The sequence below is a fragment of the Ostrea edulis genome, chromosome 5 (genome assembly GCF_947568905.1).
Source record: "Ostrea edulis chromosome 5, xbOstEdul1.1, whole genome shotgun sequence".
Lineage (NCBI taxonomy): Eukaryota > Metazoa > Mollusca > Bivalvia > Ostreida > Ostreidae > Ostrea > Ostrea edulis.
The window spans coordinates 72,974,898-73,002,031 of NC_079168.1; the positions used below are offsets into that span (position 1 = coordinate 72,974,898).

At 34.7% G+C, this 27,134-nt stretch overlaps 1 protein-coding gene across 1 annotated transcript; it reads right to left on the bottom strand.

Annotated features, from left to right (window-relative positions):
• On the bottom strand, positions 1-27,095 carry LOC125652814 (presenilin-1-like). Its single transcript, XM_056165459.1, has 11 exons — positions 26,805-27,095; positions 23,413-23,639; positions 23,020-23,170; positions 21,143-21,210; positions 18,367-18,587; positions 16,917-17,015; positions 15,660-15,740; positions 13,728-13,837; positions 12,585-12,681; positions 5,631-5,743; positions 1-608 (listed from the first exon to the last, which is right to left on the bottom strand). The coding sequence occupies exons 1-11, from the start codon at positions 26,949-26,951 to the stop codon at positions 453-455; spliced, it is 1,470 nt and encodes a 489-aa protein (XP_056021434.1). The 5' UTR covers positions 26,952-27,095; the 3' UTR covers positions 1-452.
• Between the last annotated feature and the right edge of the window lie 39 nt (positions 27,096-27,134).

Sequence of the window (27,134 nt, forward strand, 5' to 3'; positions counted from 1 at the left end):
TTTTACACAGGTTACAAATACTTTATTATCTTTTTTTCAAAACTTTCAGTTTCATTAATGCTTTAATGATGTAAATACAAAAATCATTTGATAAACATTTTATGATGCATATACAAAAATCATCTGGATAAACATTGAATTACTACAGAGGAAATAACAAAACAAAGAGAACAAAAATAAATGAATAAAAAATAAAATAAATGAAAATTAGAGAGCATTTAAATAACATATGACACAATATCTAATTCAACATACTGTACATCACACAAAAAATGGTAAACATAGTGTTTCGTATGGTTCAAGATCATGACAATGTTAACAGTGCTGAAGTTTTAAAATAATTGATGTATTTTAGTCTGTGCCACCTGACACTTTTCTGTGTCACGGATATCAGATATACACCCACTGACTGACACAGACATCAGATGTACACCTGAACACTCCCACAGACATCAGATGTACACCTGAGAAGCAGATAGGCTGTCTGCAAATGGCTGAACCAGGAGACTAGTGGAGAAGTTAAAAATCAGTCCAAATGTGATGGAAATAGGCAAAGCTGGCAGCGCTTTTCTGAAGATAGCCAGGAGCAGAAGAGTGAAACACAATCCCTGTAAAGAGAAACAAAATATCTATGAGTCGCAAGACTTGCTTACAAATAGGGACGAAAGCATAACAGAGATAAAAAACAGAAAAAGGGAGGTAAACATCTCACATAGGGAAGAAAACGCACATAACAAATAAAATCAGAAAAAGGGAGGTAAACATCTCACATAGGGAAAAAACCACACATAACAGAGATAAAAAACAGAAATAGGGAAGTAAACATCTCAAACAGAGATAAAAACAGAAAAAGGGAGGTAAACATCTTACATAGGAAAGAAACCACACATAACAGAAATAAAAACAGAAAAAGGGAGGTAAACATCTCACATAGGGAAGAAAGCATAGGAAATAGGGATGAAATAAAAACAACAAAAAACAGGATGAAAATATAATAATTAAAAAGATAAATAAAGCACTGAAAATGACCAACTACATGAACAATATGAAATTGTCAAATTTTTGGGATGACTTGTCCCGCATACCGCACATGTGCATGTGAAGGTTATATTCAGAAAACAGGCGACTGATGAGCTGAGAATCTGCAAATATGACACACAGTTGTGCTTATCAAGAGAAAGTTTGATAGAAATTTTCTGTATGTTGAGACTATGATTTCTAAAGAAAAAAATATGTGAAAAAATTACATATTTTACATGCTCTTAACCCCACCATGTAGCAGAGTGATTAGCAAGGTTTCCTGTAAGCAATATATAATATTGCATTTATATGTAGTTTTGGTATTATTTACCTATAATAAAGTAAATGTTTTCTGAAAGGTTAGATTGTGAACTTTCTGAAAAGGACATTCAAAAAGTTATTTCCCTTGTCATGGCAACAAGAACTGAATGATACTGTGGAAATTCATCTTGAAAGCTATAATTTAAGCTTCTTCTGCTACAGGTATGAAATAAATGGTGTTAATAAAATCAGAACAGTGTTATATGAATGTTGTGGGGACACTTTCAATAGTACAAGATATTCCAGAGATGACACAGCTACGATGGATACAGTGGTCATTACGTGTTTGTGATCTCACACTTCTGTTTAGACATTCAGATTCTGAACTTAAGCCAAACTACTATACACTTTATTCTAAGATGGTAATAATATTACAAAAATAAGTCAAGTTTAATTTTTTGTCAAAAGGTCATAGAGTATTCATTACGATGAGAAAAAATGTCAAAGTCATGATGAAATGACAATGCATTACAGAGATTCTAATGAAAATAGATGGGTCAAAGTGTGTAAAGTTTTCAATGATGCTGAGTACTTCCTCTTTTTTCATTAACCAAGTATGGAACAGAATAAATGGAACATTATTATGACATTTATGCAATATCACAATGTTCTTTCACATAAACCAGTGATAACAATTGGCATTGTTTCCCAAAAGTTAATAATCTTTTCATTAACTGTAATATTAACTATTGTCTGAACTATTATGATCTCAACTTTATTCTGATTTTATGACTTTTCACACAACTACACGTATATGACAATGACACGATATCTAACGGATGCCGCCATGCGGAATATTGATGCGATGTCAAAACTATCGCAAAAACTCAATACAATTTACTCCTTATATCTAAAAAAATTATATTATTTACTATAGATTTTTTAATGATAAAAAGTGTTCTTTCATGCTTGTTCATTTTTCCCTATTGGTTGAATGTTATGTTATATCCCTTAATTTTTAACTTTAGATAAATTTTCCACATACTCTATTAGAGATGCGTAAGAATGTGTATCTGTCATATAAGGGGTTAAAACCTCAGATAAAGGCCAGCCATTTACATCTTATGATTTATTCTGGGCAATAACCAGGAATTTGATGGAAAGGGTCTTCTAACACCACACATTTAAGAGAGTAAAGTTATCAATAAAAATATTCAAGTAGAAAAATATTCAAGTAGAAGCAAGAGCTCCACAAGGCAGGGCATATCTCTTCACAACGAGTGTCTACAAAAAATTTTTCTATGAAAACTTGTAATGACATTGATCTTTCGACCCCAAAATCAATAGGGTTCTTCCTCACTTCATAACAAAGCAAACAAGAGGCCTATGGACAACATTGCTCACATGAATCACCTTGGCCCTTTCATGGTTTGGCTGTTGTGATTTCAAAGATTTTTTTTTTTAATCCAATAAATCATTCTGATCCCATATTGTGGCCCCAATCTAGACCCAAATGATCACATCGTATTTACTGAAAATGAATTCACCTACCATATATACTCGCCTATAAGTCAGTCCGCCTATAAGTCGGTTGTATTTTTTAAGGTTAGTTTGTAGGAATTTGCCATTGACCTGCTTAAAAATCGGTACAAATTTTTGTCAGATTCGGTTGACAATTTCAAGTCAATGCTCTAGTGTTTTTATCTATGTTTCAAAAAATCTTTTGAGAAATTGATAATTATAATGTGCTCAATATCCAAGCCATATCTGTTTGGGGTTTAAACGCAACCCTTGATCTAGTATGGGCAATGATCCCTTGTTTACCTAAGCAATTATGGTCTCCTAATTACCAGTTCCTGACACCGTGTTTACTTGTTATTTTTGGATTCTGGTATAATTCATTGTATCAACAATAGAGTTTTTAGGAGTCAAGAATGATGATCTAAATTATCTGTTAATATTCAATCTGTTATGAAATATATTTCAGCCGGTATACATATGAATATTTCAATATTAAATTGGGTTCGTAATTCAATTTTACCGACAAACGATAGATTAGTTGAATTAAAAGTATTAGTTATCGGTATGTAAATAATTTTTAACTAGATAAAAATATGTAAATACTTGTACTTTATACATAATTTTAAAATACATAAGCAATACAATATGTCTAGATATTTGTGAACAATAATCATTTGTGTGGTAGTCCATGATAATCGTCGGAGTTGTTTAAAAAACACTACATTGGCGTATGTTCTACGAAAAATACCAATCTCCTTAGGACGCGCCTATAAGTCGAACATAGAGTTTTGGACCAAAAATTGACTCCCAAAAATCCGACTTATAGGCGAGTATATATGGTAATAAGAGTTACATCAACACCAATATGACTAACATGATCTTGGTGTTCTGGATAAAACCAAGTCATGGTCAGAGATCATGGTATGATATGAAAGTTCTTGCCAAAAGGAATTTGTATACAAAACATGAAAATTCCATCTTAAATAGTTCTGCAGATATTGAATAAGTAATATTTTTATCAAAATAGGTCAAACTTCTAGGTCAAGGTAACAAGGTCAAACACCAAAATATAACAAGGTCTTGCTTTAAAGAATTTATAAACAAATTGTCAAAGCCCTACCTCAAATACTTCATAAAATATTGAATTGGTCAGGCGTTTTTTAAAAGTAGGTCAAACTCGAAGGTCAAAAGATCAAACACCATTGTGTCAGTGTCACAAAATCTTGTCATAAAGAACATATACACAAAACATGACAGCCCTACCTTAAATAGTTCAGGATATACTTAATAGGTTATAATTTCTTAAAAGTAAGTCAAACTCAAAGTTCAAGGTCACAAGGTCAAAGGACATGACATGAAATTAAAGCTCTTGCCATAAAAAAAATTATTTTCAAGATATAAAAGATCTACCATAAATATATACATATTGTATAGGTCAGATTTTTATCAAAAGTAGGCCAAACTTCCAGGTCAAGATCACAAGATCAAACACCATTGCATCACATGAAAGGTCTTACCGTAAATAATGTATATACAAAATATGAAAGCCCTAGCTTAAATAGTTCAAGATATATTTTTAAAGATTTTTTCTATATATCAGCATATGTAAAACTTTGGTCCCTATTGTGGTTACACCCTATCCCCAGGGATCATGAACTGCACAAACTTGGATCTACTCTATGTCAGGAAGCTTTCATGTAAATTTGAACTTTTCTGGCCCAGTGGTTCTTGAGAAGATTTTTAAAGATTTTCCCTATACACTCATATGTAAAACTTAGATCCCTTATTGTAGCGCTATCCTACCCCCGGGGGCGTGATTTTAACAAACTTGAATCTGCACTATGTCAGGAAGCTGCCCTGTAAATTTGAACTTGTCTGAAGATTATTAAAGATTTCCCCTATAAATTTGCATGTAAAACTTTGATCCCCTATTGTGGCCCCACCCTACCCCCAGGAAAAATGATTTTATCACACTTCAATCGGCACTATGCCAGAAAGCTGCCATGGAAATTTCAACTTTCCTGGTCTAGTGGTTCTTGAGGAGATTTTTGCTATATATTCGCATGTAAAACTTTGATCCCCTTTTGTGGCCCCTACCTAGCCCCATGGACCATGACTTTTACAAACTTCAATCTACATTATGTCAGGAAGCTTTCATGTAAATTTCAACTTTTCTGGCCCATTGGTTCTTGAGAAGATTTTTTAAATGACCCACTTCTATTTTTGCATTTTTGTGATTATCTCCCATTTGAAGGGGTATGGCTCTTCATTTGCACAAACTTAAAAAATCCCTTTTACCAAAAGATGCTTTGTACCATGTTTGATTGAAATTGGTCCACTGGTTATGGAAAAGAAGATGTAAACGTGAACAGTTTACAGACGGATAGACAAGGGACAAAATATGATCAGGAAAAAAAACCCATGTTGCCTGTAGAGTGTCTATAAGCTCAGTATTATACACACACTTGCAGACACGGATGGGGCCCATTACTGTGAAAGTCTAGATACTTTGAAAATTTAAATCAGTACACTGAGCTCTCAGAAATTCAAGTTCCTGTTTTGCAACAACTTACAAAGGACCAACATACAGGCATGTATAAACTGGCTGGGGATATAATCATATACTCAAGAAGATCTCTAGACCTATAAAGAATGTTTACACAACATTTTTAAAAATATTTCCCATCAAAATATCTATAACTGTGAAAGCAGAATCATTGTATCATTCATGATGTGAATTTGAAAAGCAGACACTTCACATACGAACCCCTCCCATTTCATAATGGCTGATCGGTCCCACACAGCTGTAATCACCACAGTGTACTTACAATAAGAATAGCCACAAAGCAGGCCAGGGTGGTGTTCCAGTCTCCATTTGAGGAAGCTTTACCAACAAGTACGCCATAGAATATGAAGTCACCAAGGCCCAATTTCACACCTCCTGTAAAAAGAAGTCCATTATTATAATTCACATTTGGATAAAATCTGGTAATTGTCAAGCATGTACATGTAATTATCTACATGGAATCAATGCAATATATTTTTTGAGAAATTAAATAAAATTTGTCTAATTTTCTTCCGAGATAAAATCTCTATAAATTGCCACTGCTCCATACAAAAGTCACATTTACAGGACTACAATGTCCTCTTGCTAACTTTGTACTTAAAAATTGTAGCTAGAAAGTACCTGTAGCTTTCAAACAAGTCCTGACAAAATGTAACACATTTTCATTTCTTATAATATGCATATAAACTAAACGCAACAAGAACATCAGTAAAACTGATGGATGCATCTTACTTCTTCATAGGAGGAATGACTCGCACAATGATCAAAAACTGTTAAAATATTGTTAAAATGAAGGCTTTTTTATCATATATAAGATATATGTTGATGAGTGATGCTGCCCTTTAGAAAATGACCTGAGTGACCAATGTCTGGAAAGCGATTTTCCTATTACTAATTTGTGTGATATATGATCAATACCTGTTTAAAAACTGTTGAAATCAAAAAACTTCTTATATAAGGTATATGCTTTGAGTGACCTTGACCTTTCCAAAATAACCTTGGTCCAAATGTTCCTGTCTCAAGGAATATTAGTGATCAATTATGATAATTTTTTTATGAAAGGTTTAGGAGATGAGAACTTTTATATCAAATACTGTTGAAATAAGGAACTTTTATGTGTTCCAAGTTACCTTGACCTTTCAAAAATGACCTTGGTCCAAAAGTCCTTGTCTCAAGGAACATTTGTGATCAATTATATCAATTTCTGATGAAAAGTTTAGGAGATATGAGCTCAGATGGACGGAGGGACAGACATGACAGAGACTATACATGTATGCTAAAAATTTAAATTAAAAATTTTAAATTAAAAAAAACCCCTTCTTTAATGGATGATATAATATGCTAATAAAATCAATTTTCAAGCTAAATACAGAACACGTTTAATGATATGAAAATAGGATGTTCTGGCTTTGGGGCTACCAATGCTGAAATTTTCTCAAATTTGAGATTTCTCAAAAAATTTGACTTTTTCTCACCCAACTATGCAAATATTTTCTCCTACTCACATATTTTTTAAAATAGTTTTTTCTCACATTTGAGAATTTTCTCAAATGCGCATGCCACCAAAATATTTTTAAACTCAGCTGAGAAAAATATTTGCGATTTCTCAGAAAATCCTGTGATTGGTAGATAGCAACCTCAAATAAAATCTCAAGTGTCTTTACTCACAACAAAGAGGCTGTCAGATGACTTTGTCAATGCAGATGATGCAAGAATATAATGATTGTGAGGACAGGGAGGTTTCTTGACAGGTCCAGTCCTTTGGAAAGGTTGAGCGAGGGTTATATTTTAAACAGATGTTTTTTCCCTGTCACCATTTTCTTTGTTTTATATTTCGGTGGGTGACTCTCATTGTTTCTATAAGGGTGGCAGGCAGAGTAATAAGGGTGTTCAAAGACTTGTTGTATCATTTGGCCAAAAGATTTATCAAATTTCCTAGCCGTGAGGAACTTGCACACATCAAAACAGCATTTCACAAGATAGCCAGTAAGGAAATTCCACTTCAAATGTTTATGTTGTCTGCTACTTGTACCTAGTGACCATGACCCTTACATTAATGCATATCTTGAGTCTGAGTTCAGTAGCACATGTACCCGTTATATCATTGTCGTTAGCCATGGTTACTGAATTTAGTAGTACGTAGCGTAAATTGAGACAATAGGCGTGGATTGTGACCGTGACATTATATATATTGTGTCAATAAGTCTCAATATCTTTAACTTCTCTATAAGTTGAAAAACAATTTCTAAAATATTTCGTATGTCAAAAATAGCAAAGACAACTGTACACGATCAATGATAGCTGTATCACTAGAAGTATAGACACTACTACCCCCCCCCCCCCTTCTGATAATTTCTCTGAAATGTGTGGATTGCCTGTCTATCTCATCCCTCTTCCGATTTATATATTCGATTCGCGCTTCTTCATAAGCTTTAGAGATTGGCCCTTTACCGGTATAAAATACACATGGTAAGAAACAAAAATTAGTAACCAAACAGAAGGTCCCGGCTTCAGGACACATTTTCCAAGTAATCACAGCATTAGCTAAGAGAATTTGGCGAGCGGCAGGTCAGGGAGATGTCATACTACAAGTCTCTTCAACTCAAAACCCATCTCACCCTTTTATTTGTCACAATTTTGCGTGCATTGATCAGACAGGGTTTTCCCTGACAGCCAAAGAGGTCACAGAGTATGAAATGAGTTACGTGTTGTGTGATTAGTCCACAAAAATCCTTAGACTAAACAAGTGTCAGTGTGGTATTTTAATTATACCTTTATTATACCAGTAGAAGGTCAATCTCTAAAGTTTACAAAAAGCGCGAAAAGATTACATAAATCGAAAGAGGGATGAGATAGACAGGGAATCTACACATTTCAGAAAAATTATCAGCGCAAAACAACTATCAAAATAGGGGGTGGGGGGGGGGTGGGGTGGGGTGGGGGGGGGGGGGGGGTAAGTAGTATACTGGTAGAAGGCCAATCTTTAATGCTTACAAAAAGTGTAAAACAATTACATAAATCGAAATTGGGATGAGATATACAGGGTATCCAGAATCCACACATTTTGGGAAAATTGCCACCACAAAAAACCAAAAATCAAACAAAAAGACAAGATGTGTTAGTGAAACACAAATGCCCCCGATAATGGCCAATTCTAAAGATGGCCAATGTCAAAAGGACAAATATCTTGGTACCAGTAGAAAGATCTTGTCACAAGAAATACTCATATGCAGTATGAAAGCTCTAATATAAATTTACCATTTAGAAATTATGACCAATGTCAAATTTTTTAAAAGTAGGTCAAACTCCAAGGTCAAGGTCACAGGGTCAAAAATGTTGGTACCCACGGAAAGGTCTTGTCACAAGGAATACTCATGTGAAATATCAAAGCTCTAGCACTTACTGTGTAAAAGTTATTAGCAAGGTTAAAGTTTCAGACAGAATGACAGACAGGACAAAAGCAATATCCCCCCCCCCCCCCCGATCTTCGCTCTCTGGGGCATAAAAATTCAGAAAAGGTGGAAAGGGGGGGGGGTGTTAGTAGTGTCCATACATCAGGTGCCTGTGCTTTTGCATGTAACGTCATTGAATGATTCAACAAGAGGCCCATGGGCCTAGAATCGCTCTTCTGATACATTGTAGAACAGGCAAAAATTGTCACTAACCAAGATTCATCAATTAACAAAGTTTGATGATGTTAAGTCAAATAGAACCTGAAAATTTAAATGTAATTGTCCAAAAGTAGGTCACGGTGGCCTACTTTTGGTTGACACATTGAAAACTCAAGATGTATCAACTGACAAGTCAAATTGTATTCAAATATAGCCGTCAAATTCCAAAAGAAGGCCACAGTGACCTACTTTTTGGTTGACAGACTTCCAAGAATCAAGATGCATCAACTGACAAAGTTTGATAATTCAAGTCAAATAGTATCTGAAATATTCCGATGTAAACGTCAAATTCCAAAAGTAGGTCACAGTGACCTCCTTTTTGGTCGACACACTCCGAAGACTCAAGACCCATCAACTGACAAAGTTTGATGACTGTAAGTCAAATAGTACCTGAAATATTCAAATATAGCCGTCAAAATCCAAAAATAGGTCATGGTGACTTACTTTTTAGTCAACACACTCTAAAGACTCAACATGCATCAGCTGACAAAGTTTGATAATTGTAAGTCAAATAGTAAATATAGCCGTCAAATTCCAAAAGTAGGTCACTGTGACCTACTTTTTGGTCAACAAACTATGAAGACTCAAGATGCATCAACTGACAAAGTTTGATGATCCTAGCTTTCATAATGTCCAAAATATGCATCTAAAATTGAAAATGTGAAATTTGAATGTCTGCAAAATTCAAAAAGTAGGTCATTGTGACCTACTTTATTTTAATAAATATGTTTCGAGGCCTCTAGACGCATCAACTTACAAGGTTTGATGATTCTAAACCTCTCGGTATCTGAAATAACAACCTAAAATGTATTCATAAATGATTAGCCATAAAATTCAGAAAATAGGTCATGGTGACATACTTTTCACATGACGCACTTCAAGGTCCCATGATCCATCAACTGACAACTTTTGATGATCATAGGCTCAAAAGTGTCCAAGATATGCATCAAAATCCATTTAATAATAATTACCTGCGAAATTCAAAAAGTAGGTCACCATGACCTACTTTTGAGACAACATGATATTAGGTCCTAAAATGCATCAACTGACAACATTTGATGATCCTAGTCCTTATACTAAACAAAATATCAAAGTTTTAACAAAACAAAATTTAAGGTCAACTTTGAAGTGACCTTGAGACCACACCCTTTGCCCCAGGATGATGCCTTGAACAATTTTTTATCTACAACCTATCCTCATCCTTATGCATAAGTTTGGTGATAATTTGCCCAGTGGTTCTTGAGAAGAAGATTTTTTAGCAACCACTACTTTTGTTTGCATTTTCCTAATTATCTCCCCTTGTTAAAGGGTCACAACCCTAGTTTTAGTACAAATGAAAGCCCTTGGGCCAAGGATACCCTGTGACAAATTTGACAAAAATTGGCCTAGGGGTTCTTGAGATATAGCCCTTTTTCCAAAAAGTTGATGCACACCGCACGCCAGACATATGGCCAAATGATTAGCTCTTTGAGATGTAAAGTTCATGCCAAAGCGTTGTAGTTAATGTAAACAACAAAGTGAAAGTGGATTTTATTGAAAGTAAGGCCCCTTGCAACAATGAAAACACATTGAATTATTTTGTCAAATCTCAACTTGCGTGAGATGACTCCAAGAAATTTTGGTGGCACAGTATTTAAGCAAAATCTCTCCTCAGGTGAAAAACAATAATTTGAGTCGGAGTTTGAGATTTTTATAAGTTAGTGGCCCTGAAGCATAGTTACCCTTAAACTAGTTCTTCCTAACAGGGCTAATACCCCTTTAGAGCAAGCTTTCATGTAAATCTTAGCTCTCTTGGTTCAGTGGTTCTTGAGAAGAAGATTTTCCCTACATATTTCTATGTAAAACTTTGATCCCCTATTATGGTCCCAACCTACCCCCGGGGGCCATGATTTGAATAACTTGAATCTGCACTGTGTCAGGAAGCTTTCATGTAAATCTCAGCTCTTCTGGCTCAGTGGTTCTTGAGAAGATTTTAAAAAGATTTTCCCTATATATTTGTATGTAAAACTTTGATCCCCTATTGTGGCCCCATCCTACCCCCGGGGGCCATGATTTTAACAAATTTGAATCTCCACTATGTCAGGAAGCTTTCATGTAAATGTCAGCTCTTCTGGCCCAGTGGCTCTTAAGAAGATTTTTAAATGAACCTACTCAAATTTTGCATTTTTGTGATTATCTCCCCTATGAAGGGGGCATGGCCCTTCACTTGAACAAACTTGAAAGCCCTTCACCCAAGGATGCTTTTGGCCTAGTTGGGTTGAAATTGACCCAGTGGTTCTGGAGAAGAAGATGAAAATGTGAAAAGTTTACAACACCAACAACAGACAAATTTTGATCAGAAAAGCTCACCTGAGCCGGAGGCTCAAGTGAGCTAAAAATGGGGGTCGCAACGCTTGTTACTGAACTAGAGTGTTCTAAACATGATCTTTTTGCACTTAAAATTTATTCAATTAAACTTGATTTGTTTGGTGGTGTCAACACAGCATAAGCAACACAAATCAATCATTACATAAAACAGATATACATAATCATGTCTTCTAACACTACAGATAAAAAAAAAGTTTAATAATAGTAATGGAAATAAATAATGACCTTCTTGCATTTAATATACGAAAAAATTCATGATATGAAATTTGAGAGTTTAAAAGAACATATTAGGAGCAATGTCAATTTTTAAAATTTCACATAATTTTCAAGGTCTTTTCTTAAAATTTAAAATGAAACTAAAAATAGTGGGGGTTGGAGATCAAATTTTTAAATTATTGGCAAAAATACTTAATTTTTATACAAAATTTTGAGTAAATAAATCTAAACTTTTTTAAGAATCGGTGTTCTATTTGGAAAAATATACCAACCATGTTAATAAATTACAACATTTGAATTAGTTCCAAGTCTCAACTACTTGTATCATAAATCATAAAACTGTAATACATGTACCGGAGTATAAAAATAGAAGATATATATGTGATGAAACAGAAACTGTAATATCATGCAGATTTAGAACTTTCTGATTAATCAATCCTTCCGCTACAAAATATAGTCCATGTCAAACCCTTTCAAAATTTGAATTGACACAAAATTTTTCAACTGGATGGGGTTCAGTAATAGATGCGTAATATGTTTGCACCAATGGGATCAGTATTGAACCACTAAATACTTAGTTGTAGCATCCTGCGCAGTTGTACTCAAAAGCTCAGGAGCTAACTTCCTTAAGAATTTTTAATGAACAAAAAACAACACTAATCCTTATTTTAAAAAAAAATCATCTTCTTTGTTTAATTGATAATTATTGTATCATACAATACATTGCCGACCCTCAAGATCGGAAAGAATGGAGATCTGAGGTGAGATCTGCCATGCGTGCAGCCAGCCAGATACCTGGAAGGGGGCCCACTAGTGTGGACACTACCCGTGATACTGCACGGAAATAAAAAGGAACCGACAACAACAGTAAGATGTCTGTAGAGAGAGTAATCTCCCTTGTGTCTGAAGCTACATGCGATTTGTTAAGGCTTTTTATCTACAGTATATATAGAAAACCTTACTTTCTTCCTCGTCTTCCTCCTCAGTATTCTGATTTCTCTGTGTGTTTCCTCGCTGCCCATTATCTGAATCTCCCAGAGTTCTGGCAGCTCTTACAGCCTGAAAATACACACCAATCGATGCATTAAAGTTAAATAGAAAATACACACCAATCGATGCATTAAAGTTAAATAGAAAATACACACCAATCGATGCATTAAAGTTAAATAGAAAATACACACCAATCAATGCATTAAAGTTAATTACAAAGTACACACTTATCAAGTATCTAATAATTCGTTAGGAATAAAATGTTACTAAATTCTATCATCGTCACAAACCACGAACAATATGCACGATCCTCTCCCAAAGAAGAGAGCTATATGTGGACTCTGGACCGTGGCTTGAGATAATGAATTCCTATAGAATTTTAGTGTGTGCCATTATAGAGCACCAACTTTTTGTGAAATAATAGGATCCATAAGAATATATTCCTGGTATAAGTTATCATTAATGCACTATAGCTCCAAATAGATGGCAGATTATATTAATATCGTTCGGTAAGCTCTGGTAGTCAGTTCAAATGTTTCATACATTTGGTATCAATTAATTCTTATATTTCAACCCTGATCTACAGTTAGGACCATCAACTATTTTCCTTATTTGAAACATTCCACTAACAGGGATCAGTGCCAATAATGCTTCAATTTTTAAACTTGACAAAAAAATGAATAAAATGATACATGAGTTATTGAACTTATATTGTTACTCATTTCTACATCCAACTCTGATCTATATTCACCAATAACCCTACAGTTTAACTGTTTTCACCAATAACCCTACAGTTTAACTGTTTTCACCAATAACCCTACAGTTTAACTGTTTTCACCAATAACCCTACAGTTTAACTGCTTTCAAAGTATTGAATTCCATTGGTTGTCACTAGTCTTCGACAGTGTCTGCTATCCACTTGATTCTGATTTTACACAATGATCTATTGAATCTAGCAGACGCCTCTGAGCTTTGATTTTACACAATGATCTACTGACCGGTCTCCTCTGATTTTACACAAAGATCTATTGAATCTAGCAGACGCCTCTGAGCTTTGATTTTACACAATGATCTACTGACCGCTCTCCTCTGATTTTACACAATGATCTACTGACCCTAGCGGTCTCCTCTGAGCTCTGAGACAGATGTCTAGGTGGTCGTTCCTCCGGAAACCCCCCATCTTCTTCCTCCTCTAAGTGATTTGGCTCAGCTGAGGCGGCTGGTGCTGGAAACAGAGGTAACATCAAATAATAACCCAAATGGTTTAGTCTCTGCACCTTAATTTTCTTTTATGTAAGACTGTTGACTGATGCTGTTCTTAAAAGGACTATATGACTAGTCTGTTGACTTGTGGGAGATGTGAAAACAATGTGGATTATATGTAGTAATCATACCAGGTTTCCATTAACCCAAGCTTCCTTTGTTTTTATACCCCACACAACACACTTCATGAGATATATAGAAACAAGAGGATCATGGGCCTAGAATCGCTCTTCTGATACATTGTAGAACAGGCAAAAATTCTCACTAACCAAGATTCATCAATTAACAAAGTATGATGATGTTAAGTCAAATAGTACCTGAAAATTTAGATGTAACTGTCCAAAAGTAGGTCACGGAGACCTACTTTTGGTCAACACACTGAAGACTCAAGATGCATCAACTGACAAGTCAAATAGTATTCAAATATAGCCGTCAAATTCCAAAAGTAGGTCACTGTGACCTACTTTTTGGTCAACAAACTATGAAGACTCAAGATGCATCAACTGACAAAGTTTGATGATCCTAGCTTTCATAATGTCCAAAATATGCATCTAAAATTGAAAATGTGAAATTTGAATGTCTGCAAAATTCAAAATTTTATAAATATGTTTTGAGGCCTCTAGATGCATCAGCTTAAAAGGTTTGATGATTCTAAACTGAAATAACAACCTAAAATGTATTCATAAATGATTAGCCATAAAATTCAGAAAGTAGGTCATGGTGACATACTTTTCACATGACGCACTTCAAGGTCCCATGATCCATCAACTGACAACTTTTGATGATCATAGGCTCAAAAGTGTCCAAGATATGCATCAAAATCCATTTAATAATAATTACTTGCAAAATTCAAAAAGTAGGTCACCATGACCTACTTTTGAGACAACATGATATTAGGTCCTAAAATGCATCAACTGACAAAATTTGATGATCCTAGTCCTTATACTAAGCCAAATATCAAAGTTTTAACAAAACAAAATTAAGGTCAACTTTGAAGTGACCTTGAGATCACACCCTTTGCCCCAGGATGATGCCTTGAACAATTTTTTATCTACAACCTATCCTCATCTTTATGCATAAGTTTGGTGATAATTTGCCCAGTGGTTCTTGAGAAGAAGATTTTTTAGCAACCACTACTTTTGTTTGCATTTTCCTAATTATCTCCCCTTGTTAAAGGGTCACAACCCTAGTTTTAGTACAAATGAAAGCCCTTGGGCCAAGGATACCCTGTGACAAATTTGACAAAAATTGGCCAAGGGGTTTTTGAGATATAGCCCTTTTCCCAAAAAGTTGACGCACACCGCACGCCAGACATATGGCCATATGATTAGCTCTTTGAGCCTTCGGCTCAGAAGAGCTAAAAATTTAATTTAAAAAAAAAAGTACAAGTTTCTATATCAAATTGTATCACTGCAAAAATCATTATAGTTCATTATTCATATGTTGGTATAATACTGATATTGTCCATTTACTTGTGTATACACCTGATTTGCAATTCATATATATGTATGTACTTGTTTCCCCCACATGCTACATCCACATGTAGTTTGCAGTTCATGTAATCTGTAGTTAATGTTGAAAACTTTCTTTTTAAATTATAAGCTGTCTTGCCGTTATGCCCTCTGGGTCCAAAATTGGAATAAACTTATCTTATTTTATCATAGTGTTTTTATCAAGAATTACCAACAATAAATCATTAAAGATTTATTACTGACAACATATTTGCAAATACAAATAATTCAAATTATTCCATAAATATCAGTGTACTAAGTGACAACAGTTACCCTTTTTTTTGGATTTCTTCTTTTTCTTCTTTTTATCTGATCCATCTTCTGCCATTCCAACAACAGACCAAATCATAGTGGCTAAAAATCCAATTAAAGATTAAAAATCATAGTAGCTAAAATCATAAGGGGCACAACTCTTACATCTCAAAATTTCCAATACACTCTTTAGAAAAAGAACAAAGTTCACATACATGTAGGACCTAATTTGACACTATGAAGTTTTAAAATTCTAAGATGATATTTACTTTTCCGCATAAAAACATATAGAGAATGCATCATGATTTAATGATCTATTACTGTGATGCAATTTCACTGTAGTTTGTATACCATGATGTTACAAAGTACATGTTTGTTAAATTATCATTCAAAACTGCCCCAAAATGTAATCTACTTTTCAAACATTTTGTATGCAGCACAAACTGTGATGTAATCTTTATATATATATGTACATGTATGTTCAAAAGTTGACAGAATTTTTTTTCTTCTCTTATTCAAATTCTTGTAAAACATGTACAGTGGAAAATCACCAATTAAAACCTTCACAAACAGGAGAAGCTGAACTATAATACAGAATAACAACTTTTCAATTTTTCTTAAAAACATTTTGGCCCCATGAAAATACAGGGTTTTGCTATCAAAATACTGCATTTTTACCCCGATAAAAATCTACAATTTTGCTTGACCTTCATCCATAAATGAACCCTGGTGGAAAAATGCATGACAGTTAATAAAATTATTAAGATTATAATTCAAATCAACATTTAATTTGTTGATTTGAATATACTGGTATTCATTTGAGATATTGTTTCGTTTTGGAGAGTTTTTAAAAAAGAATTTCATTCCACTTGATGTTACAAAATCCAGTCTTCGGTTTTGTGTTTGCATGTACATGTATTCATTTGGCATATTGTAGTTTTATTCTGGAGAAAGTTTTAAAAGAATTCTATTTTACTTGATGAGATATTTTTGTAAATCTTTAAATCCTAATGTGACCTATTCTGGAGTCCTTGATTTATACAAACTTACATCCACATGTATATGACTTGAAAATTCCTTGCTTGAACAAACCCTCACACAAGTCTTATAATTTTTAATGCATGACTTTATATCATAAATGGCCTATGGAATCCAATTTTCATCATTTTATATCAAATTATAAGATGTACTATTGACAGTCTTTTGACAAACTCTGGTAAGAAAATTTATAGCTAATAAAAAAGCAAGTATCAAATTTAAAATTCAATCTGCACTTACAGGAATAAATAAGGGCTGGAAATATAGGTTCATTTCTCTCCTGTGCTGTTTCTACTAAAATTCTAAGTGGACCCTTAGGACAAAGCACTGCTACTAAATCTAAAAAAGAAAACATCTTCATGCAGCATATTCAATACACTGGTTTCGAGATACGTTCGAGTTAATTCTCTATGGAGAACTCTCTTACATAATAAGGCGCGAAACAATTTGTTTACATGCGGGAGTGGGACAAATTTTCAGCCAAGCATAAGTGATTCTGCTTAATAAGTTTCTCATATATGCAGTTTCATCACCCAAATTCGACCGATACATAAACTAAGTAAATGATAAGTATTCAGGGAGTAATTAAATACATGGAATTCTTATTATATCACATTATTTTGTTGCTCGTACATATCATATCCAGGAAATTACTTGTAAATATGACATTGTTTTTAATGTTTCCACTTTAGTAAAATATTTCATCTTTCAATAATTTTTTGTATTTCTTTTGATGTATTTTGTATTTCCTACATTTACAAACTTAAAGAGAAGCTGCTTTTCATACATTCCATTGTCTTCCCCCCAGACTGTAGGTCCAGCCTGTCCCACTTGGGCATTAAAAGTGCCACTAAATGCACCTCCTACACAGAAGAGCTCTTATCTCGAAACTGGCATATTCTTTAACAGTGAAAAAGCACTATATGGTTCTGTACAGAATCCAGCTTGTCATATTGAACTTTCTGATACGTGTATCACAGCATACGTTTTTACAGAATCCAGCTTGTCACATTGAACTTTCTGATACGTGTATCACAGTTTTTACAGAATCCAGCTTGTCACATTGAACTTTCTGATACGTGTATCACAGCATACGTTTTTACAGAATCCAGCTTGTCACATTGAACTTTCTGATACGTGTATCACAGCATACGTTTTTACAGAATCCAGCTTGTCACATTGAACTTTCTGATACGTGTATCACAGCATACGTTTTTCATGTTTAGCATATATATGTTTTCATACTTAGCATAATTATGTTTTTCACATTTAGCATACATGATTTTCATATTTAACATAAATGTTTTTCATATTTAACATACATGTTTTTCATATTAAGCATACATGATTTTCATATCTAACATACATATTTTTCATGTATAGCATACATATTTTTCATGTTTACCATACATGTTTTTCACATTTAGCATACATGTTTTTCATACATGATTTTTATGTTTAGCATACATGTTTTTCATGTTTAGCATACATGTCTTTCACTTTTCTTCAGAACTTGAACTACATTGAATTAATCAAATGAATTAATCTTTTTTCCTCCTAAAACACAGACTTTTATACAAATATTTTTTGCATACTAGCAATGACAAATCATCATGTGTCATGTTAAATGACCACATGAATGATCAGAAACAACAGCAGAGAAACAGTGTGGTGATGAACCGATACCTACCCCAAACAACCATGACCCCTAGCACCACCCACGTGGTCCAGTCTGGTAAATACTTAATAAAGATGAGGGCCATCAGGGCTGATATAACGATGAGATACGCCTGTTGTAGAAACAATGGTCCCTTCCAGTGGATACAGATCATACCCACCACCCCAAAATTCCACATCAGAAGGGCCACAGTGATGTAATCCATAGCCACATTATAGGCTTGTAGCACCACCCTGTACAGAAAAAAAAATATTGTAGCACCACCCTGTACAGAAATAAAATATATTGTAGCACCACCCTGTACAAAAAAATATATATATCATATTATAGCACCATCCTGTACAGAAAAAAAAATCATATTGTAGCAACACCCTGTACAGAAAAAATAGTATACTTTACATGTCTTAACTTCAGATGGGAAAACTAAAACTGTACACAACAGATTTTTCTTGACAGAAAGAAAATCCATCACATACATATACAGTAATCATTTAGAATGAACTCAAACAGTTCACAATTACAACAAATCTTTTCTGAATCCCCACAAAGCACCCCTTGTATTTCTCTGATATTCATGTGTAATGAATTAGCATACAGCAAAATATATCTAAATGATGTACCCATATAATGAACTTGAACATTACTCTTCCCTTTATCCCTCTACTTTATTTAATCAATTGTTTTTAACATCCGACATATTACCTTTATAACCTTACCTTAGTTACAATTAATTCTATTCTAAACATCCTTTAGAGACCTGAGTTAGAATCACAGGGGCTAAGCCCGTTTTGGGCCCAAACTCTGTGATACCATAAATATAGATATTTATGGTATACAGAGTTCATACCCAAAACAGGCTTAGTCCCTGTGATTAGAATAGGTTCTTAGTACCCCTTGCTTTGTCGTAAGAGGCGACTAAATGCGGAGGTCCTTCGGAGGAGACCGCAAAAACCAAGGCCCTGTGTCACAGCAGGTGTGGCATGATAAAGATCCCTCCCTGCTCAATGGCCGTAAGCGCCAAGCATAGGCCTATATTTTGTGGCCCTTCAGCAGAATGGTAACGTCTACATATGAGTGAAAGATTCTCGAGTGGGACGTTAAACAATATACAATCAATCAATCTATTCTTAACCATTTAGATTCAATTAAGCCTACTGGGTGTAACATCAATTAAGGATACAAAAAGACCTGTCCATACACACAGTCTATGTACAAGCAGCATGGCAAGTCCTGTAAGAGGCCTCAATAATCACACCCAAGGCTTGTGATGCCTCTCTGCAGTCAGGCTTTATTCATATCAAATATTAATCCGTTTTTAATACACACGATATCATGTACATCACTCATGTAAAAAATATTTGATACAAACTATTTACAATATATTTTAATAGATCGGAATCATATTACTGAGTCAGCTGATTTCAAAATGGCACACGTAAAATTGACACGCTTATGAACTGTAAAGTGTTCTAAAATTTCTCCCAGTTAAATTTTGCTCTCATAATAAAATCCTGTAAGTACATATATGTACATGTATAATAGATCCCTTTTCTTACAATGTTGACAAAGATAGAGATATAAGAGAGTTTATTCTACTAAGCTTAATGAATCCATTATAAGATTTTGTTTAAGGATATAGCAAATCACGGATAAATAATGAAATAAATCCACAGTATTCAAGAATTCACTGTATCAATATTTTACTGTATATGAAGCATGAACTTGGTCATTCAAACTGACAGTAACATAAAATTCTCATCAGAAACAAAATATTGAAAAAGAAATTGGACACAATAAATGAAAACAAGTGGTACTGTGAGCAATGCTCACTAAGAATACCCCCCGCTTACCCCAATCTCCCAAAGAGTGTTGTGAATAGGTATAAATTACCTCTTTCCTGAGTGTAAAAATATGGTATGCCTTTGTAGAAGAAAATGTAAGATATAGTCCGAACACAAATCCATGGCATAAACCTATAATTTTGACCTTGAGATCAAAGGTCAAGGTCATAAAGAGGTCATGAATGTACATGACACATAGTCTCATGGTGATACACCCATGTCTTATGGTATGACTATGTCAAAACCCTACAATCAATTTTGACCTTGAGGTCAAAGTTCAAGGTCATATAGAGGTCATGAAGGTACCCAACACATCGTCTCATGGTGATACACTCATGTGTCAAATATAGTATGCCTATGTCAAAGAACAAAGAAGTCATGGCCCTGACACGAATCCATTGAAAAAACCTTTAATTTTGACCGTAAGGTCAAGGTCATATGGAGGTCATGAAGGTACATGACACATCGTCTCATGGTGATACACTCATGTGTCAAATATGGTATGCTTATGTCAAAGAACAAAGAAGTTATGGCCCGGACACAAATCGATTGTAAAAAACCTTTAATTTTGACCTTGAGGTCAAGGGTCAAGGTCATATAGAGGTCATGAAGGTACTCGACACATTGTCTCATGGTGATCCACCTGTGTGCCAAATATGGTATGCCTAAGTCAAAGAACAAAGAAGTTATGGCCCGGACATGAATCTACACAGACAGACGGACAGACAGAGTGATTCCTATATACCCCCCTGAACTTCGTTCAGGGGGTATAATAACATGTTTATTGGATAGACGTTTCTGGACATCTAATAAACAAATATTTATTGTATCATTTTTCTTACTTCATAACTCTGATTCATAAATTGTTGTAAATACAATTTGACGCATTTTAAAAATGCAATTTGACACAGTCTAAATATACAATTTGACGCAGTTTAAATTCTTACCCCAGGTAAATGTAGGAAAACAGAAACAGAAGCATTAAGGATGACATAATCAGCCAGCCATGTATAACCTAAAAAATACAAGTAAACATATATATCAGTCAGATTAGTAGTTATAATTCACAACTGGGTTTAATTATTTTGAGGGAGTGAAGAGATGCAGATTGAGTGAAAAAGAAAAACCCAACAAGGAAAATTGCAAGACCCAATCACTAACAATTTTTTTTTACCAGTTGTTCTACTGTATAATTAGATAATTCTTTAGATTTGATAAATCTGGCTTATGGAGATCTGCTTATTCAATTAAAGAACAACTCAATCTAATTAAAATCAGATCCTAAGATACGCTCATAATCGCTACAATAGGATCTGACATAACCCCATAGGGGGTCTTGTCCGTACGACCTTTCGCTTGGAATATTCATAAGAACTATCAGCCAATCAGATTGTGCCATACAATCAATGATGGTTATTTAGGTGGTTCCTGAAGTTTATTCCACACTAAAAATTTTTTTATTCTCATATAAGGAATTTTCAAACTTTTGCAATAATGCATAATCTATTCCACTCATTCAAACAACAAAACGTATAATATAAAATACAACCAAATTAAATTAATTGTGAAATGCAAATCATGTATGAATAGGGATGGGTACAATTTCAATAGTTTTCAAGATGGTTTACTTAATTAACGCAAGGAATATAACACCAGTTGACGTAAACGGTGCATTGTGACGTCACATCTAGCTGTGATGTGTTTTCTTTCAAACCAAACAATCACAGCCATTTTCCTTGAAATTGAATTGTGAACACCATTTCATTGGCGACGCGCTGATTGGCTAACATAAAGTTCACCTGAACATGACCCCTAGTCGGGTTATGTCAAATCTTCTTACGCAGAGTATACAGCGCATATCTAAGAAGTCTGATTTTTAATTAGATTGAGAACTAGTCCAATTTCCGAGATATCAGCTCTCTGCTTATTCAAGTAAAGAACAACAAGCCCAATTTCTGAGATATCAGCTCTTTTGTGATGGAGGTATGTTCAGTATTCTGTTGAACGCTTGGGTGGGTACAAGACGTATACATATAGTCTAGACTGGCTATTTAAATAAGGATAAAAGTTGTGAAAGCATAATTTTTTTTTACATCAGTCGTTGGTATACATTAAACTGACAATGTCAAGAATAATTTGTTTGATTTAGGCCTTTAAATCAAATATGAAACTATTATTCATTTCCTCCTCTACACGAGTGATACTTTAATCAAAAGGAAGATGGTGATTATTGATTTTTCTTCAAGTCATTTTATTATCGAATACTCATAAACTTACAGAATTTGTGTGTCCATGCAATTCGGGTGGTTGCATGTCTGCTAATCATCCTTTAGACAATATATGAACGCAGTGATAAGCATTTGTACCCATCGCGTGAATATGACAATGCATTTTGCATCTCACCGTGCGCATGAGTTCAACAAAGGGAAATAACTATTGTGCAACTCAGAAATTGCGTATTGGATTGAAGGTTCAAAGTGTTTTGATTGTGGTTACATAATTCATGTTATACTGACCTCACCTTGTAACACTTGGTTACATAATTCACGTCATATTGACCTCACCTTGTAACACTTGGTTACATAATTCACGTCATATTGACCTCCTCTTGTAATATTTGGTTATATCATTCACATTATATTGACCTCCTCTTGTAACATTTGGTTACATAATTCACACGTTATATTGACCTCACCTTGTAACATTTGGTTATATAATTCACGTTATATTGACCTCACCTTGTAACATTTGGTTATATCATTCACATTATATTGACCTCCTCTTGTAACACTTGGTTATATAATTCATGTTATATTGACCTCACCTTGTAACATTTGAATTTGTAAAGCAGTAGAAGCACAATAGTCATCACACAGATAACAGCCAATAGAATGAGAGCGTTGGCCAATGACTGCCAGACTTTCGTTCCTGTGTCAGCATCGGCTTTGTCGCCATCATGGAATGGAGTGTATACTCTGAAATAAAGTAGATGATGCTGTGGATTGTTTCATTTATCATACACCATAATAAAACTATTCATATGTCCTAATAAAACTATATTTCAAATCTATCAGGTGTAGTTCAACAACCATGACAGCTGCATTTACAAATGCCAAGAAATTAAATTCATGTGATGTATTGTAATCAAATAGTATGGACTCCTGATTTAGATTTTAAATTCAGTAAATGCATTTAAAAGATCAAAAAGAAATCTTACAAATAGCCTCCTTTATCTGTGTAGAAGGTTACAGAGCTGATAGTAGCCACCACGACAGCCATACAGAGGGACACGGGAACAAACAGCATGATGACATGTTTAGCCCCGTACAGTAGTGTGTCGTCGTCGTCATCCTCCTCCTCATTAGACCGCGCTGACCGCCTTTGTGCGGATCTTCTGTCTCGTGTTGGACGAGTAGTCACTGCACTGTCATGGTTCTCAACTGCCTATAGTAACGCATCAAAATATAATCGGTAGAGATTGTAGAGATTTAGTCTACAGAACTTCTCCTGCCTATAGTAACACATCAAAATATAATCGGTAGAGATTGTAGAGATTTAGTCTACAGAACTTCTCCTGCCTATAGTAACGCATCAAAATATAATCTGTAGAGATCATAGAGATTTAGTCTACAGAACTTCTCCTGCCTATAGTAACGCATCAAAATATAATCGGTAGAGATTGTAGAGATTTAGTCTACAGAACTTCTCCTGCCTATAGTAACACATCAAAATATAATCGGTAGAGATTGTAGAGATTTAGTCTACAGAACTTCTTCTGCCTATAGTAACGCATCAAAATATAATCTGTAGAGATCATAGAGATTTAGTCTACAGAACTTCTCCTGCCTATAGTAACGCATCAAAATCTAATCTGTAGAGATTGTAGAGATTTAGTCTACAGAACCTCTCCTGCCTATAGTAATGCATCAAAATATAATCGGTAGAGATTTAGTCTACAGAACCTCTCCTGCCTATAGTAACGCATCAAAATATAATCTGTAGAGATTTAGTCTACAGAACCTCTCCTGCCTATAGTAACGCATCAAAATATAATCTGTAGAGATTGTAGAGATTTAGTCTACAGAACTTCTCCTGCCTATAGTAACGTATCAAAATATAATCTGTAGAGATTGTAGAGATTCAGTCTACAGAACTTCTCCGTATTGGCTTACACATATCGATGTAACTCCATATCATTCATTTTCTCCTCAGTACCAGAGCAGGTAGTTTGTACACAGACTCAGATAGTTACCATAATCAGTTTCAATACCTCAGATGCTAGCTGGGTATGTCTGTGCACCTGATTTTACGTTTTCATTTGGTTTTAAATCTTGCCAGTGGTGTTTTTGCTCACTACTGAGTGTAATGCTTCAATAAGCATCTGCTTGGAATAGGATTATCAATAAAGATGGTTACCGTGAAAGTTTTCCATTTTATGAAAGATCATTTATCATAATAACTGGTTTTTATCCTGATTTGCAGTTCATTTGAACTGCATTACTTCTTAAGGCCCACGAGATAGGATGTTGGACATTTCCAACTAAGTCAGGAAGCTTTCATGTAAATCTCAGCTTTTCTGGCTCAGTGGTGGTTCTTGAGAAGACGATTTTTAAAGATTTTTCCTATATATTTGTATGTAAAACTTTAATCCCCTATTGTGGCCCCATCATACACCTGGGGGCCATGATTTGAACAAACTTGAATATGCACTATGTTTTGAAGCTTTCATGTAAATTTCAGCTCTTCTGGTCCAGTGGTTCTTGAGAAGATTTTTAAATGACCCCACCCTATTTTTGCATTTTTGTGATTATCTCCCCCTTTGAAGGGGACATGGCCCTTCATTTGAACAAACTTGAAAGCCCTTCACCCAAGGATGCTTTTGGCCAAGTTTGGTTATAATTAGTCAAGTGGTTCTGGAGAAGAAGTCGAAAATGTAAAAAGTTTACTCACAGACACAGTTGTCTGAAGTTTTGTCAATCAAATTAAAATAAAAATCCGGAAAAAATATTGTCCAATTCAGAAAAGAAATATGCATTGTTTTCTATTAAAATTCCGTTGAGCGGTCTCAGAGAAGTTGCGCTGACAAGAACAGGACCGACAGGCTCGAAATTAAGGACAGACGGCTCAAAATTCTAAGTTCAAATGGGACATAACTCTAAGAAAAATTATTGAATCAGAATTTCCTGGGAATATGCATGTCTGCACTGTGTCCTTAGTAACTTCAGAGTTTCACAAAATTCTGTTGAGCGGTCTCGGAGGAGTTGCACTGACAAAGAACAGAACAGACAGGTTGGAATTTTAAGTTCAAAAGGGGCATAACTCCCAGAAAAATAATTGAATCACAATTTCCTGGGAATATGCATATCTACACAGTGTGTCCTTATTAACTACAAAGTTTCATGAAATTCTGTTGAGCAGTCTCAGAGAAGTTGCGCTGACAAGAACAAGACAGACGGGCTCAAAATTTTAAGTTCAAAAGGAGCATAACTCCAGAAAAATTATTGAATCAGAATTTCCTGGGAATATGTACATCTTCACAGTGTGTCCTTATTAACTACAAAGTTTCAAGGAATTCTGTTGAGCAGTTTCAGAGAAGTTGCGCTGACAAGAACAAGACAGACGGGCTCAAAATTGTAAGTTCAAAAGGAGCATAACTCCAGAAAAATTATTGAATCAGAATTTCCTGGGAATATGTACATCTTCACAGTGTGTCCTTATTAACTACAAAGTTTCAAGGAATTCTGTTGAGCAGTTTCAGAGGAGTTGTGGTGACAAAATAAAGGGTCTGACGGACTGAGAGACAGGTCAAAAACATCATACTCTTCGTGTCTTGGTACATCTTTCTATGAGGAGGAGAAGCAGTATTTGAATAGAGACATTCTCGCACATATATTAACTCCGAAAAATGGCTGTTTACGACATAATTTATCAATTTGATACACTCTTTCTTACAATTGATTCAAATAAAATGCTTTTTTAAAATCAAAATGAATTCAATTTACATCTATTTATCCAAAACTTTACACATATTCACATTTTTAATTAATGAATAGAAATTATAAACACCACTGCTGACCGCGACTTCTTTATTACAACTGAAAACTGAGATTATGTCATAAAACAGTTTAAAATGTTGACAAAGTTGTTTTTTAATTCAGAATAATTAAAATATCTTGAGGATTAAAATAAAATTTCTTATTTATTTTTTCAACACGACCAGTAGGACTAGTAAAACGACATTTTCCCGACTGGACTTATCATTTAGTAGACTAAATTGGTCAGAGGTGCCTTAGTGTCAAATCCTGACCTGTTCTGAGACGCAGAACTTTAGAGCACTGAAGAGACATTATTTGTCGAAATGCGCATCTGGTGCATCAAAATTGGTACCGTATAAGTTTTACATCATTATAACTACGCTCACCCAAACAGGTTCTCATATACATCAAAGCCTCTGTATCTGTTAACCTTAAATTCATACTATTAATTTGGGGTCTGCAAACCACCTACCCCTTGGTCTTTGGGAAAAACAGAACCACCTTGCCCCCCCCCCACCATTAAATGCCATACAATGACAGTTGTGGTTCATACAATGACAGTTGTGGTTCATACCTGGCCAGTTTCAGCAGCAGCTGCTGTGTCATTAGATCCAATGTCCTCGTACAGATGCCTTCGGTATGTTTCAACAGATCCGTCCATCAGTGGCTTTCTTTCCGAGGGCCTGTCGGAGTCAGTGGAAGAATTGTCGTTCCAGCTCATGCAAACCTCATTTGTTTATTCTCTGACTAACGTTATATGTTAAATTAACAGTTAATTCTTCCTTCTAGACTAAAGATCATGAATATGCTTCCCTACTTCCGTTTTGACTCATGAAGATATGTCGTTCGGTAACTGTTTCGCTTAATATTCTGTAGCGCGTATAGCGTGAAAAAAGATAAGTTA